Source organism: Ixodes scapularis, unplaced genomic scaffold (genome assembly GCF_016920785.2).
Source record: "Ixodes scapularis isolate PalLabHiFi unplaced genomic scaffold, ASM1692078v2 PGA_scaffold9__187_contigs__length_104089568, whole genome shotgun sequence".
NCBI classification, from domain to species: domain Eukaryota; kingdom Metazoa; phylum Arthropoda; class Arachnida; order Ixodida; family Ixodidae; genus Ixodes; species Ixodes scapularis.
This window is the reverse complement of record NW_024609884.1, coordinates 16,996,028-17,013,438: the sequence shown is the minus strand read 5'-3', so window position 1 is coordinate 17,013,438 and position 17,411 is coordinate 16,996,028. Positions and strand designations below refer to the sequence as shown.

Here is a 17,411-nt window from a genome sequence, read left to right as displayed (position 1 = left end):
TTTTGTCAGTTTAAATTTTGCGTTCAATGTTTATTCCAAGCGACCTGACAGTATAATATGCAGCTTTGCGCTAGGGACGGTAGAATCAGGGTAGGCCAACGACACATATTCAAAGGGCCATAAAAAGGAACCATTTAAAGTAAAAGGCCGCAACAAAAAACAAAAGAGGAAAGGGAAAAGGCGTGGCACTTTTTTTTTTTCTCAGCTGGTGGCCACGGCGCATTTCGTTCATAAAGCGGTTGCTCAATATGTTTCTTTATTATGAGTCCCCATTCGTAAAATAAGAACCTTGTCTGATGTGCGTATGATGGCAAAAAGCTGACAAAGTGCAAGCTGCTTTTTGTTTCTTCTCTATTTCTTTCCTTTTTATCTTGCCCGGGGAGGGGGCACTTTTACCAGGGAGCCGCGAGCCGCGGTTTGACCATCCCTGCGCTAGATGGAGTCACGGCTCCGTCGAGTTTTTCTACGAAGAGGCAGTGACGCCCCTGGGGTAGAGGGCGGGAAACTCTCTATGGCTCGTGGTAGCATCGACGAGTTGTTGGACCATAAGCTCACGCGATGGGTCGGAACCCGAGTCACAAGTTACGTCGCCGAAAAACTGTTACGTTGAACGTTACGCGTTTAACGTCCCGCCCTGCCTCGCCATGACGCACATGTAAGCAACTCAGGCTTCTTTTTCTCGGCAAGCGTGACGCATGGCCCCGGGCGACACGCAGGCCACGACACTTGGCCACTGTCCGAAGTCACTCAAGAACAGCGAGTTCAGGAAAAGAACCGTTGCGAAAAGAAGCCTGGCACATGCACCGCTTGTGTTTTCCTCTGGACGCGTGAATTTATGCCCCCCTTTTTTTCTTCTTTTTTTTTTCCCATTTGCTTCGTGTTCCGCTACTTCTGTCACCTGGCACGCTGCCGTTTTACTCGCTGCTTCGTCGGTATTGTTGTTTTTAACGCCGGCACTTAAGTCTCAATTCGGCCTCACGACTCATAACTACCCGAGCACTCGGTTGTAAGTTTCCCCGGCGCAGAACGGGCTGCAGTGGACCACCAGAAGCGGATTTCCCCGTTTAACGCCTGAGTCATGCGGCGAACCTAACCGAGCCTTTCGCAGGGAGGCGACAACTCCGCAGCCAGTTTTGTTGCTTGCAACCTGTCACCTAAACACCTTTTCTTTTCACTTCGTCTTTTAAGCTGATTTCTCCGGGGTTGTTTTTCCTATAATTATCCGGGTTTTTTTTTTTTTCTTGTTTGTGCTGCGCTTTATTTTGCCAATAAGAAAATAAATATATATGCATATTCAGCCGCACCATGCACACTTCCCGCTTCAATTTCCAACCATTTTTTTACTTCAAAACCTGTTTGAAGGTATTGTGTTTTAAGCTATTCTTTATTTTCAACAAGACAGCCGCGCCCTGCGTTTCTTGAGATGTCAGTGACCACGGACCAGCACCACTCTCTGACGTCACGGCACTGCGGTGGCGCTACTGTCGACACTGCGCATGCGCGGATGCTTCGCCTCGGACGTATCTGGCTTCTGGGCACGCGCATTTCCCACACCCGGTGTAGGCAAACACGGGCTTGTTTGTAAACAGTGTGTTGGTCTATAGCAGGGGTGGCCAAACCGCGGCTCGCGAGCCGCATGCGGCTCTTAGCTGGTCCAAGTACGGCTCGCGGATCCCTCGTAAGGGGACCCTCCCCCCCCCCCCCCTTCTCACCTTTCCGCTTTTCCCCAGGAAAAAAAAATAAAAGATTTCAGAATAAAGCACACTGCAGCTTGCAGTTTGGCAGCATTTCCCATACGTATAGTCGTACAGCCTGTTGTGCCCACATACCTACAGTCAGACTCTGAACAAAAGTCAAGTTTGCACCCGCCCCCCCCCCCCCCCCCCCCCGCGGCTCTTGGAAGTTCCGTGGTTTTGTTTGCGGCTCTTAGGCCAGGCCAGCCTGGCCACCCCTGGTCTATAGAAACCTGCAGGAGGGGGTTGGTCCACGGATTCCCAAATACAAAAAAAAAGAAAGTCAGAACACAGTACGAACGCACAATGTTTCTGACGTCACTGACAGGAAGGAACGTCCGTCAGGCCCCCCCCCCCCCCCCCCCCTTTTTTTTTAAGATTGGCCGTCACAACAAGACAAAGCCCTACTTTACTATAAATACCTGCTTCGATCCGTCAAAAAACTGTCCGGGATCTAGCTGTTTTTTTTGTTTTTTGTTTTTTTACAAAATAAACTTTTTTACAGTGATATGGCCTCTGAGTTTGTGTGCACAGTGAATATTATTACACCAGCTCGTTTGCAAAAAAAAAAAAAAAGGATTTTTTTTTTTCTTTTTACCCTTACAATCAGTATACTTCGTCACCAGTAGCAAAAATGCAGACATGCGTAAATAATTTTAGGCATGCAAAGTGTCGTATTTTTATGACAATGTTAAGAGCAGCTGCATGGAAGGTTAACGTAGAAGTTTGGGCTAGTTGGTATGCAGACATCAATAAAAACAAAACAGCGCAAACACGAGGACAAAGTAAAAGGTGACCGACAGGACACGGCGCTGACTCTCAACTAAAGATTTATTTATGTTATCATCCAGTACAAATAGCATACATGCCCCACCAAATAAATGAAAGAAAAACACACAAAAAATGCATATGACGTGTTCAATAGAACACCGTCACTGGTTTGCCCTCCTCGCTACATGAACTGCCGCTCTTTATCTGAAAGCACGAGCGACGGGGCGCTAACAGAATCTGGTCCCAGTCTTGCGATGTCACGAGCTTCTATAATTTCACGCCCTGACCCCCTGTCTTTATTCTAAAAAAAAACCACTTGGCATTTGTCGAAGCCTGGGATGTAACCGCAACCTCTGCAGTGCACCCCGAGGTGACCCGACACAACTTGAAAAACGTTATATCAGTGTTCTCTGAGCCGATCGTTGACGCGTTCTTCCTGTTTGACCGACATAACGACGGCCGCAAGATAATGAAACGGATGAGACCACTCCCTGCAAAAGAGCCGCTAATTGATTTTGATGTCTTTTAGTGCACCCGATCTTATTTTTAACATCTGAATTAACTTGTCTGCAGAGCCCGGCTAGCTAATTCGGTGCTGAGAACACCCGCTCAACACCCACGAGACTTCCTTCTTTCTTCTGATTATCTGATATACCGTGCAGGTACGGCACAACAGTGACATTTTTATTCACTTGTCTAGCCTTAAAAGTGGAGTTACTACGCCTTTTCTTTAGTAAGGTCTCAGCCACTGCAGTTAGTAGGTACGACGGATAGCCAGCAGTTCGGAGTCCTAGAAGATTGTTTATTAAAACGTATATCAACCTGGTGTGAGCAAGACTTGTCCAGTGCATTCTGGAAACACGGGTTGACTATCCCTCTTTTTACTAGTTTAAAGTGCGCCGATGAAAATGACAAAAGTTGTTTGTTGCTTCTTGGTTCATATACCCAGCACGCGTCAGTATCAATAAAGCGAAGACAGAGGTCTAAAAACACAACGGAGCTATTTACGGGCATCTCGTGAATCAAAATGAGCGGTTCAAGGCTCTCCCCTCACTAAAAGTAGTCAAAACATGCGAAACCTCGCCTCTGAATGCCTCCTTGTAAATAAAATGATACAAGATAATCATCCACGAACCTAAACATTCTTGCAACCTTAGAACTTTCTAGTTTTTTAGACATGACTCTACCATAAAACGCGAGATAGATGTCGCTCAGCATAGGGACTGTACACGACCCTATGTACACACCATTATTTTGGATAAAAACCTTATCATTCTAGGTCGCAAACGTCGACTTTAAATAAAAATCCAGAAGCTCTAAAGACTTACTCACGCTAAGCCCTGCTTCGTTTTGAAACGCCACGTAAACGTGCCTGTCGATGCAGCCTTCGATACTTGCCATCAACTTGTCGTGCGGGAGCGAGTAATACAGACCTTTAATATCGGTTGAGAAGGCCACAAGACACCTGTCAGGATGATCTTTCAGGAAATAAATTATCTTTTCTGAGTTCTTAACTCGAAAAGGGTCATCAAACACAAGCACATTCAAATTCTTGCAGCAAGGTTGCCATAGATTTGTTCCAAGTCCCGTTTTCCGAGGCCATAACACGCAGAGGAGAATCTACTTTATGTGTTTTTTGGCTGAAAAAAAAATAATTTAAGACTTAAGCATTTGCATTTTCCCACAAACTGGGCAAGCTTATCTAAACCTAGCCTTTTGCAAATCTTGCTAGAATATAGCTTAACTTTTGAAAGTGACGCATCATCCCTGCTCGAAAATGTAGCATTGATTGCATCAAACGCCTTTGCCAAAAAAACATGCCCATTGGTGCTAGAACAATGCCCCCTTCTTTATCTGCTGGTAGTAACGACAGAGAATTATTCTTTAAAAACGCAACAGTGCTTTTCAGAGGAACCTTGAGCCCGGAAAGCTTGCAGTCCAGCAACCCATCCGGTCCTTCAGACACACATCTTTTAGTCTCCGATTCCGGCGCCCTTCCAGAGTCTTGCCTCACCAACTACCGTATCTTCCGGACTATAGTCCGCACCCGGTGTATAGTCCGCAGAGGCAAATTTGGGGTCAAAAATGAAAGTTTTTGCTTAGATAGTCCGCACCCGCTGCATAGTCCGCACCCAGTGCATAGTCCGCACCTGGTGCTTAGTCGACACGAAATTCTTCTCATACGCGGCACACCTTGACGTATGTATGTTTTCTTAGCTCACAAAAAAGCCTATACATAAATTATCAATAACATACTCTTTTATTCACAAAATCCGTCCCCTCTCGTCATAATCCACGATATTGAAAAACATAATTCCTGTATAGTCCGCACGCGTAGATAGTCCGCACAGCCAGAAATTTCAACTTTTAAACATGTATAGTCCGCGGACTATAGCCCGGAAAATACGTATATACGTTCAGGAGACGATTTCTTCGGCTCCTGAACTTAGCTTAGCGGGCACGGTCTGTCGCTCGAGCATACTGGTCTTCTTCATGCGGCGGAAACACCTGCCTCCAGAAGTCCGGGCCTTCTTCGGTTCGTACAGTCCCTCATATGGGCATGGAATATATATATATATATAATAAAGTAAAATTTCGGGGGGTTCTGACACCTGAACAACCCCCCACCCCCCCTGGCTACGCGCTTTCCTCTGACCCCTGCCGGGACTCGGAGTCAGATTCTATTGAGGCAATCCTTGTCCCAGTCATTCCTAAGCAACCTTTGTCCTCCAAAATTCAGCTTGATATAGGATTCACTCTCAACTCATCTGTTCATCTGTTACAGGTACGCCTAGAAAGACTTCCAGGCAAAACTAAAGTTGACCAGATAAATACAAGACCCGCGCAAAGATAGCATATAGCACTCTAACATATTTTTTTTTTTTTAGTTCTTAGATAAAACACGAAGTGCCCCATTTATTTATGTAAATTCTCTTAACTATAGTTTTAAGTTGAGTTGACGAAGGAGAGACTTATTGCAGAAAGATATGTAAATAAATAGCTACATTTATTTTTTTTTTTAAATTAAAAAAAAGCTCAAAATTGTTAGTGACACCAGGCACCCGGAAACAAATTATAATCGGGGACCTGCATTTGTGGACTTTGTATTTGGGGTATTGGTACTTCTCAGTTTGGTTCCCTATTATAAATCTTGAGCTTTTATAACTTCGCGTTATCAAAAGTGAAATGATAGGTTTTTTTTCGGAGTTGTGTAGCTTATAAGCTCGCACAGTCGTTTTGGTGTTTATCTAGCTTTCTCTCTTTTTTATATTTTGAGTATTGTGAAAAGACAGGGCTGTTCATCGGGAAAACTAAAATACCATAAAGGAAGTGTAGTTCGTCGATAGGATCTTTGAACTGGATTTTATTCGAAGACTCGAAACATTATAGACAAGCTTCCTTGCTTGCAGATTTCTTCGTGTTTTGAAAGTATATGAACGGGTATCCAAGACTATATTTTTAGTTCTTATTGAGTTGCCGTGTTGCAGAATCTGATAAATTAATAAATTACCGGTGGTCCCTTCGTCGTATGAACATATAGCACGGTGGTCCTGATATGTTCATGCCCCGTTCACTATTAACAAGAGTTTTACGTCCGGTCTGTAGGAATTAAATCGAGAGATGTCACGATACTTGCGGGGGCCTTTTTACATAAGCGATTAGGACTGCTAACTAAACACTGTTTCATTCAACATCTGTTTTAAAATTGTATCCGTATATTATGTTCTAAAATTGTTGCGGGAATGCATTGGTTACACCTCCCCCCCCCCCCCCCCCCCCCCCCAAGTTAAAAAAACAACAAGAACGTCGGGTGCGAAAGTTTTGCCCCCCACCAAGAAAAAATCCTGCCGACGTCCATGGCAGTATGTTGACCGAGGCCAGCAATCAAATACAACGATTTATTTGAGGGGCCATTAAAAAAAATGCCGACGCTGACTAGTAAATTATGTACATTGCTTTAAAAGAAAACACCGCTCAGACAGGGAGAAGTTACCCATGTAAGATCTCATACACCACCCGCTTGTGGAAGTATGGCATGTCCGAAGGAGATCTCGGCATCGAGCGACACGCACTCGGCGTACTGACAGGTGAACATGCCACAGTCGCTGCCGTTGTGCTGCTGCGGCAGGTCGCTTATCATCTGCAGCTTCCAGGGTTCCCAGTCCAGGCCGTGTCCCCACTTGTCCTGGCTCTCTGCCTCCAGGTAGAGCTGCAGCTTGTGGAGGCAATTGTGCCTCTCGTGGCTGTTGCCCATGCTGTCGTAGTAGGCGATGTGCTTCTTCCTGAGGTCGATTGTCGCGAGGCGCCAGTACATCGTGAAGTGAAGCGGCACCAGGACAATGTTGTAGGAGAACAGGTACACTTCCCTAGTCCGCCGCCTCACGGCCCAGTGTCCCTCGGCCGCCATGTTCGTGAAGAGAAAGGTGTTGAAGGCGTACAGCTTGGGAAGGTCACTGTTCTGCTTGGTCCGTTCGACGAGCAGGTTCATGTAGAAGTTGACCACCTCGTCGTTGAGCCACTGGTACTCCGCTAGAGTGCTCATGTCCAAGCGGTCGATGGTCAGTCCGAACCCCCTGGCAAGGGCTTCGTGCGCGGGCGTCGGTCTGAGTGCAGTCTCAATCTTTTCTAGCATCGGGCCAGTCAGCTTAGGCAAGACAAGGCCGTCGACGGAGGGAAGGAAGCGCCTTAACTCGGAGCTGTGCTTCACTCGCTTCTTCTCGGCGTTTTCGATCTGCGCCTTGAGTTTGTCACGCCAGTAGGTTCGCGGTGCGGCTTCTGTTACACAAATCATCATCTTCCTTGCCATTTGCTCTTGTGCCCCAGCGATTGTTCCAACAGCTCTCGTCTAGGCCGCTGACTTCAGTGGGCTTGATGTCGCCAAAGCGTCAACGTCTGCGGTCGACCACCCAGTTTTTCCAGTCGGAGAGCTTCTTCGAATCCTCGTCCTGCGCTACTGGGCAGGGCGAGGGAGATTCACAGTAGCCATTGTTGTGTTTTGCTATTTCTCTCTCACTTCTTCTTCTTCTATAGTTGTCCTACCTATAGAGTGTACTAGAAAGAACGAGTGGAGCCTCCGGAGTGCTTTTTTGGTACCTCCGCATGTGGAAAAAAAAACGGCTAATTCAAGCGACTTCGCTCGTAGCGCCCTCTCGGGCACTACGAGCGAAGTGGTTCCGATTAGCCGCTTTTTATGAAAAACGCGTTTCGTTAAAACGCTAAGCTTGACCGGCATACTGGTCAAGGTCATGGAAACGATAGAACGACGAACTATATTTTTTATACAACCTAGACGTCAGGCGTCACGTACATAAAGTCACCGCGACCTGACTTGTCGTCACAACGCCATGAGACATCAGGACGACGCCTTGACGTCAACGTCGTCATCGACATAGACAACGTGCGTTACTTGACATCAAGACTGCGTTCTGACGTCATATTCCGTTGACAACGACGACGATGTCAACGTTGACGTTGATGATGACGACGACAACGTCACGGGACGTCACGATGACGGCGTCCTTGTCAATCCAACGTCATAAGGACGCTTGGTGCCAGTTCGTTGACGTCGTTGTCAACATGACGCCTATCGATGTCACGAAGACGTTCCAACAGCTTCACGACGTCGACGTCATCGTCGACGACGTTAAACGACGTCAAGACTTCGTCGTGACTGCGCGTCGACGTTGATGCTGGCGAAGGCGACGACGTTACACGCCGTCAAGGCTTCGTCGTGACGTTGACGCTCACGGTGACGTCAGGACGACGCTAACGTGACGTCATAGAGATGTTTGACGTTGCGTGGGGCGTCGACGTCAACGTCGGCATTGATGACCACGTCCACATCGTCCTCGATGTGGCGCGCGACGTCATGACCACGCTACAAGGACGACTTGATGTCGCGTAACGGCGTCGTCCTCAGCGCGACGTGATGTCACGACCGCGTCACAACGGCGACTTGATGTCGCGTAACGGCGTTTTCCTCAACGCGACGTCACGACCGCGTTACAACGGCGACTTGATGTCGCCAAAGTGCGTCGTCCTCGACGCGACGCGATTTAACGACGGCCTTACGACACCATCTTGGAGTCGTGTAACGTCGTCGGGGATGACGTCGTAACGTCGTCGTGCCGTGGTGCTTTGACGTTACCTCTGACGTAAAAATCATAAAAATACAATATAGCCCCTAAGGGCTATATTCCCCATATGATCTTGACCTGTGTCGTTGCTCGATCGCAGCGAAGGTGGCGCTGCGATCGAAGTGGTTTGGTTCCACCTGATCGCTTACATGTTACCTCACATTTTGAGGTACAACTGAAAGCATGAGCGGAGCCTGTAGCTCGTCCCACTCGTTCCTTCTAGTACATATCTCTGCTTTCAGAAACCTACCCTCTTTCTTTTCTTCTTTTCTATGTCACATAAAATCAGTTGATCACGAGGGCACCGGACACACTCTAAAAAAAGTCCGTGCGTCTACTTTCCCGCACAACACTCAGAGAGCCAATCACCGCAACTTACAAAGGCAGCTCAACGAATGACGATGCCGAAACATATGTTTAGACCAGAAAATAACGTCTGAGTTGTGACATTAAGCAATGCAAGCGTGACGTTCTGCATTGCTTAATGTCACAACTCACTGGACTCAGACTGCATGCAGTGCGTTTTCTGGTCTAACATAGGGGGCGGTGCCCTTGGTATCCCTTCGGCGCCGCCGGACAGTGTTGGCTCTGCCCAGTGGCGGCTGTTTCAGGGGGGAGGGCAAAACACACGCCTTGCCCCCCCCCCCCCCCCCCCCCCCCCTGTGAGAACTGGGGGGAGGCACCTTTCTCTGGAGTTTATGCGTATGTAGCAACATAGTGTTCGCAACTCCAACCTCTTGCATTTAACCCCCTTTCTTCTGTTTCAAACATCGGCCGCCAGGCCGCTCCAGTTATCGCTGCACACTTGGATGGGCGTTAGCTCCCCCTTTTCAATCCTTCCCTTCTGTTCCGCTGGGTGGCGTCACCTCCCTTGAAGTTGTAAATAGAAAATAAACGTTCGAATATTTTTTTTTTATTATTGCAAAAGTAAATTACGCATCACCGAACGCTCATTCTCCGCCCAAATGGAACCCTAGCGGTCCGAACCAGATGCCGAAGTTTCAGAACGAACCATCATCTCTGTCAAAAGCTATAGGAGATTTTCTGGAAATTTTAACGGGAAAATAGGGCCCGTCTTCGCCCGTTTTCGGTAACTGGGGCCATTCAGAAAATGTATTAAAAGAGGTTCATCAGCCGCCATTTTCCCATTGAAAATTTAAGAAAATCTAATATAACTTTTAATTAAGATAACGGTTAGTTCTGAAACTTTGGCATCTAATTCGGACCGCTATTGCTACATTTGGGCGGAAAATGAATAACGTTCGGTAATGCGTAGTTTATTTTTGCGATAAAAAAAAAGAATGTGTGTGTGTGTGTGTGTGTGCGCGCGCGTTTTAGGGGGTGCATTTTGGACTTTACTAAATCCATTAAGTATAAATTATTTATAATTTTCAGTTTTACTTTGTTCGCATGTATTTACGACACTGAGGAATTAAGGCAGAATGAAAGGCCGCGGCCTTGCGAATTTTCTTCTTTCTTCGCCTCATTGTCGAAGCTTTTTTTTTTTTTCTAGCTATTTCCCTGTCTCCATACATTTTAATATAATATGCCGATGCCCTTCAGCTAAGTCAAATGACGAAAGGTGCTACAAGATTCAACGAACCCGCTTCCGATTCCTTCCCTAGAACCAGCGCAACACCTGCCACTTTTTATCCCGACTCCATCGTGGCAGAACAGCCGATCAACGTCTTCGATGCGAACAGGATTCATCGACGAGGCTGCAGCGGGTCGAGTCCGCCCGCCTTGTCGGCCCGTCACCGGTTTCACGGCCGTTCGTGCGTGGCGGCGCAGCCTTGCTCGAGACTCCGGCCCCAGGATTAGACCGTCCCGCCGAGGGAGAACCTCGACTTCGCCCGCCGCATTCTACGTCCGCAAAGCGAGCGAGTGAACGCTTTCGGGATCCGCGCAGTCTCCTTTTATTCCGGCCGTGTTCATTGCTTTATCGCCACGGTGGCCCGAAAATAGGCGCCATGGGGGCCCGAGGAGGCTCCCAGGATGCGACGTGCAGGATTGCGACGAAGCCCTCACCCGCCACCTGGGACGGGCGGGGTGAAGGCCCAGCCGCCGACCCCCCTCTCCTCTCTTCCTCCCTTCCGAGGCTCGGAGAATCGTGGTTCCCGGTGTTTATGAGACCACGGTTAGTTTGTGCAGCGCGTGTGGCCGACGCGCGAGCGTGCGAACCGCGTCCGAGAGCAACATCTTGCCTCGACAAATAAACGGACGCTAATCTCGCGCGGCCACTCGAAGATACATGCGACGTCCGCGCGGCTGGTTCTTCGGTTTCGAGTCATTCGATGAAGCTATGCAAATACAAATTGAGAGAAAGGAGGAGACAAGTGCGCGCGCGGACGTCGGAACACCGAGCACTGGTGGGAATGATTATAGTCGGTAGACCTAAAGCTACACGGAGAGCAAGTCGTCTGCTTCTTGTGCAGGAGTTGCAGCACTCTAGTTGCAGTGACGTCAGAACGACGCCGAGATCTGATTGGCTTTAATTAAAAGGAATAGTGGGTAGACCTCAATGTTAGATGCCTTGAGGTCTACCCACTATATTTGTTCAATCAGCCAATAAGCGCTCGGCGTTTTGACATCATCGCCACGCCTGTGCGAGAAGCAGAAGAACTTGCGCTCCGCATAGTTGCCTTCGTCACTAGCGAATCTTCGAACGCGTTCGAATAGCGAGTAGAGACGAAGGCGCTAATCATTCGAACCTTTATGGTGGTAACATTCATAGGCACGTCAAAATAAAGTTGCATGGTCTTGTGGAGAATACTAAATCGCATGCAAACTTAAGAGGTAACTAACTGCATTAGGCGCCCATCTTCATTTAACCAACTTTCTTTAAAGCAAAATTGGTGACGTTACAGAGCATTTATAACAGAATCTCAATTTTATTTCTCAATTTTAAGTGGGCTTTAAAGTGGGAATATCTCCAGAAAAAACTCGTTAAATGGATCTCAGCTGGGACGCTGAACATGACACTTGCTCAGCGCACAGGAACAGATGTCATGTTAGGCTAATTGGAACAGTGTTTTGAGTATCGTTATTCGCAGGGATTCCTATGTTAAGCGCAGTGATTGGTTGCTCGCATATTCTGAGATAAAGTAGAATCACGGGAATTTTAGAGTCCGCATTTTAACGGCGGTGAGCAAAAAATCCTGCCCATTTAAAGTCCCGCGAAGCAATCTACCAGTCAATCTTTGCCATTTATTTTATTGGATAAGCTTAACCAATGACATAGCACCAATTATAGTTTAGTTCCCAAATGTCTCGAGGACGGGCACTGGCTGCGTTCTCATCAATGCGACCCGCATCGCTTTGAACCGAAATTTGACGACAATGATTGTTAGAAGAGCAAGTGAGAGAAGAATTGGCTGTGCGTGATATTAGTCCACTCTCAATTCGATGCCCTTCGGTCGCATCCATGTAAACTTGGCCACTGACTCATGTATACGCCATGCTCGTTGCCCCCCTCAAAGACTGTAATCTTTTTTTTTTTTTTATGTTATTTTTAATTGCGTGAGAATTTCGGCCGCACGGACAAATCCCGCAGTACGTAGTACGTTCTTCTTTTGCAATCGCCAAGTCAACAAAATTCGCCAAAATTTGTCGGGCAAGACGTCTGCCAAATTGAGTGTACGGTGTGTCATGCGAACGTACGTTTTGTCTTTACACTGTATAGCGCAGGGATGGCCAAACCGCGGCTCGCGAGCCGCATGCGGCTCTTTGCTGCTCCAAGTGCGGCTCGCGGATCCCTCATAAGAGGACCCCCCCCCCCCCCCCCCCCCCTCCCCTTTCTGCGTTTCCCCAGGAAAAAAGAAAGGATTTCAGAATAAAGCACGGCTCGCGGTTTGGCAGCCTTGTACCCCCATACGCACAGTCGTACAGCCTTTTGCCCCCATACGTACAGTCAGACTCTGAACAAAATTTAAGTTTGCCCCCCCCCCCCCCCCTCACCCCCTTTCCGCGGCTCTTAGAAGTTTCGTGATTTCGTTTGCGGCTCTTAGGCCGTGTCAGCCTGGCCACCCTTGGTATAGCGTGTCGCTCGCACTACGGAAACCCGTAGTGCAGGCCTATGACCGCATTCTACCTCAAAATACATCAGCACATCGTAACTGGCTAAACCTAATAGTATATTCGAACAATCGCAATGACCGAATGTCAGTGTACGTCGTGGGAGCATATACGCACACAAGGATTGCTCACAGAGATGGAGTAATTTTATATGTTACGTTTACAAGGAACATGCAGCTACGGCTGCAATATGACTGGTCAGAGTGTGTTACCGCGAGAGCGGGCGCCGTGACGACGCACTTTTGGCGCCGCTTGATTCACTGCACCGAGTCGTAGCGTAACATAATAACAATTGAAAGTCAACAGTCAACTTTTTTTTTATCAGGCTTTTTCTAGTTTAAAAAAGAAATAGCGGCTCCAATCCACGCTGTGAAGGTGGTTAGCCAGCGAAGCTGGGGTATCACCTGCAACGATTGCCCACTGCACTATACCAAATGCCGCCGCTGGTCGTACTGCCGTTTCTTTTCCCTTAGCCGCTCCTCGTATTCACGCTGCTCCCCGGGAGTCCTAACCATGCGTGGCCAACCCATAGCGGTGCTACAACAACAATCATGAACCAGTTGCTATACTCTGTTTCACCTTACGTCCGGGCGCAGCGGATGCTACGAGCCATCGGAGCCAATCCAAGGCCGTGTGAGTGTCACGTGACCTTAGAGAGGGGCGCAGCGACGCGCGGAAAGCGTATCACGGGCTACGTCCACAGAACGGGATGGGCTGGGATAGTCCGGTCGTAAGGTGAAACGGAGTATAGGCGGGTTCTTCTTTTATATATTAGAGGCTAGTGACGGTCATTCCCCACGTCGCAAGCTGCCGTCGCCGCGGCAGCTTGCGCAACAGTAATCTTTACCGAGAAACGTATGCGGTGAGCGCTACGTGCTCCGCATTGTTATCAGGAGCGCCTTATCATCAATTGTCTGGGTCGGATGCTTGTTCTTTACTGAAACGAATGCTGTGATGTGTGTTGTATGCGTGATGTATGCACTTTTCGCTTAAATCCCTGAAGGGCTCTTTTTTTTTTTTCTTTTTTTTTTTTTTTTCGTGAGGACGTTGACACGAAATATCCGACCAACGAGTCATGTACGGCTTCGCTCTAAAAGACTGAGGTTAATGAGTTCACGATATTGTGCCAGACAGCGAGCATACAAGGGATGACGATATCCACGTGACACGAACAGCGCTTTGTGGTTTAAGTTCTAGTCGATCATTCGTCTCAAGGGACCGAAGACCTGCTGTTTGATGCGAACCTAACACCCAGCAAATCGTGGGATTGGTAAGGGAGACGAGGAAGGGGAAAATAACAACTGTTGCTTTCCCCTTCTTTTGCAGGGGGTGACAATGTCGCTCTTTTGTATCGAAGCCTTGTGACGCCGGCCTACGCTTTTTCCGAGGGGTTGCCGGTCCGCCTCGACACGAACCGGCGGGGCAGGGTCAAAAACAAACAAACCCCGCTTCGGAGCCCTTTCGCAACAAGCGACACTATGGCGGCCATGTTGATCCAGTGAGACGGGACTGCTGTCAGCCGGGCCGCCCCTACTGTTCTGCTCTTCTTGGTTATTTTCGACCGGTCAAATAAAGAAAGCCCCTCTTTACGGTTACGCCAAAGTTCAAGGCCCAGTGAAGGTTGCGGGCTTTCCCGGAGCGATCGGAGTCCAGCTGGACTCGATCCAGTTGCGTCCGGTTAAGAAGCACGCACCTCGCTCGAGCTGGATCGCTGTGCGCTGCATGTCTTCCAGCGCCCGCACGAGCGCACCGAGCAGCGCGTGTTCGTCGACTATGCGCCGGGAGTTGGTATATTTGCTTTGGAGAAGCGGCCGCGCCCTTTCAAAGGCGTCCATAGAGCAGCGCGGCATTCCGTACAGCCTCGAGGAAATTATACCCAAGACATACGCGAGCTGGTGACGAGGGCAGACTCGTAACAACGGGAACGCCTGTTCTCTGCTTGGGGATATTGCTCTTTAGCTTCTTCGACCGACATTTTATTTGGATGCAGCCTTCCGCCTGAAGCTGGGCTGCTAAGCGGCAGTCAACTCCACCACTGACAAGGGACACGCGCACTGCCAACAACCGAATTTTCACTTGACTACGATTTCAACATTAGACGGAGGCTGTCCAAGTCATCCTCCATAGCAGTTGACCAAGAGCTAAAGGAAATTTTTAGTTAGAATATAACGACAGTACTTTCAGTCACATCGGAATAACCAGTCAGGCCTATGCTGTTTGTTTAAATAGGTAAGATTCGATTAACAGAGTAGGAACCAAGTTTGACTCGGCACATTCAAATATTTGTTTTTTCCTCCTAAATTCATTGTTGAATGAAATAAATTGCTTAACAGATTCCGCCTATTTCGACTTGTTCATTCTCTAACTAGTACTTTTTTTCTCTTTTTTTTTTCTTTTTGAATTGCGATTTGAATTTAGTTTGGAAGCGCCAGATTGTCTGAGATGTCTACTTCTCAATGCCATATATGTTGAGTGTTAAAACTGCATAGTGTCTCGGAACCATCTCATCTTACAGTCCTTTCTGTTTTCATTTTTGAGTAATGATTTTCATCTTTTGTCACGGCCCTGTTCGCGTCAGTTATAGAGAGCGCAGTTAAATAAATAACTAAAAACGGTCACATTGGTTGAACATGCTCACTATTGCACGCCCACAAAAACGGAGAAACGATGAAAAACACGAACAATAGTCTAGGACAGCAAAAAACAATTCACATCTGTAAGGAAGTAATGAAAAGTTGAAAACAACTTAACTAAAAACATTGCAGGAGATCACGATGGGCCCATCATTATAAAAGGCACGCTTCACTCACACTTTCCGTCCCGATCGCTTCTATTCAGTTCAGCTTTGTTTCATTCTCGCTCTCATGAAATTGTCAGGCAACGTTTGTAGTAAAAATAATACTCACCTTCACTACAGAACTGTTTTTTTGTTTTTTTTATAGTAGCTAAATTGTATTTGGCGCAAGAAATGGGTCGATGTTGTACTTCGAAAGAGCAGTCACTAACAATATATAAAACCTGATCGTTCAGTACACCTTCGTAGACGTCTGAAACCTGGACAGATTATGGTGTTGGCATGTCCGATTCCTCGCGCAAAATCACGACAAAACTAATCAAGATTGTTGAATGCAAGAGTTCACGTCTGAAGTGAAGAAGTCGGGAATACACACGTTCACACGTCGATCTGTGTATACACTTGCCGTGGAAGCTTAAGCATAAAAAGTGTTTGTTAGAATAATCCTAGTAAAATAACACCAAATTTGCCCCTCAAATTGCGTGTTGACAGCCGGATGAAAGTTCTGCAACCATAATGACGTCACTGTTTTGGATATTTCGCTTACACTGACTGAATTCGATTCCAATTTCTCTCGCGTTTTCCGATTTATATATACATTTTTATTTAGACCAGGAGGTGTGAATCGCGGCCCCATCTTCTTCAAGGCGAGAAGAGGAAGGGGAAGAGGAGTGGATACTTGGAAAACACCCAGCTGCGGGAAAGCAACCATGTCACCAATTTCGAAACGGTGTGAACTCTCAAGCGTGAGCCCTCCGGTTATTTTTAAATATTTGTAAAGCACACCTCTGTCGGCGCTAAACGAAATAGTAATTGCAGCGAATCTACGTCAAGTGTCGACGGAAATGCTTGAACGTATCGCGTGATCTGAGGACATATAGTACCGGAGGCCATCGAGCACTGTAATGCAGTAACTATAAAGTACTAGATTGTGCTCAATAGAATCTAGTACTCTACAGTCGAGCAGCATATACATTCGAGCAGCATAAACTCGCGAAGCCGTAGCGGGAGAACTTAGTGCAAACTTAATAACTTATGCTCTTTCTACCGGAGAAATATTTTATAGCGGTATACGCCGAAGGATCGGTGGCGTGGAGTAAATGTCGAAAGATAAAATGTACTCACGTATGAGCTTGTTCTTCTGGACATCGCAACTTGATCGTGGTGACCAGAGGAACGATCGCGCAGTTTGTTTCCGTCCTAGCAGCTCATGCCTCCAATCGATCTCGGCGCATCACATCTGATCCCAGCAGACCGACCAAGTCTGTCACGTCGTACGACATCAGACACAAGAGTCTCTTGCAGAGGACGCTCGTCGAGCCTGGTGTCCGTGCCTGGGGTTTAGACTCCCCTCCAAAAGAAAAAAAAAAAAAAAAAAAGACCAATGAGCGGCGAGGAGGCTTTACGAGACGTGGCTAGGTCGCGATTACAACGGTTCGAGAAAAATTCTACGTGGTCCGCGTTAGACACGGCCCGAGATTCGCATCAAAAACTCTACGTTCGCAAGTCGCAAGGCCCGCGTGTATTTTGGGAACCCCATGTTAGGGGGCGCCGCCATCGGAGAAAGTCGCTGTTGAAATGGAGGAAAGGGGAACACGTACCTAATTTTGTTCTTCCCTTGTTTTTTTCCCGCTGAGTTGCTAATTTTAGAGGAGCGCAGCTCTTGGTTTTCTCCGGGGGCTGTACGCAGGGGCATCACGCGCAGCATCCGCCGAGACAGCGCTGCAGAATAACAACCCTTTCCGGTCCAGCCCGGGCTGCTTCCCGCCCCCTATCAGCTCGCATGAATGAAAGGTCCTCAGCAAGTTTCCCGGATCGAATTTCTTTATTGCCCCAAGAAGGGTGCCGCTCGTCCCGCCGTGAGAGGTTGCTTTCGCCTCGGAAGATCCTTATCAGCGAAAC

At 47.7% G+C, this 17,411-nt stretch overlaps 1 protein-coding gene across 1 annotated transcript in view; it reads right to left on the bottom strand.

Moving 5' to 3' along the window:
- Window positions 1-17,154, bottom strand: part of LOC8024862 (FH1/FH2 domain-containing protein 3) — a 182,322-nt gene extending 165,168 nt beyond the window's left edge. Inside the window, exons 1-2 of the mRNA XM_042287298.1 lie at window positions 17,111-17,154; window positions 16,635-16,860 (exon numbers count right to left, since the gene is read on the bottom strand). Coding sequence (XP_042143232.1) covers window positions 16,635-16,658 — 24 coding nt within the window. The 5' untranslated portion in view covers window positions 16,659-16,860; window positions 17,111-17,154. The remainder of the gene's footprint in view (window positions 1-16,634; window positions 16,861-17,110) is intronic.
- Window positions 17,155-17,411: the final 257 nt, after the last annotated feature.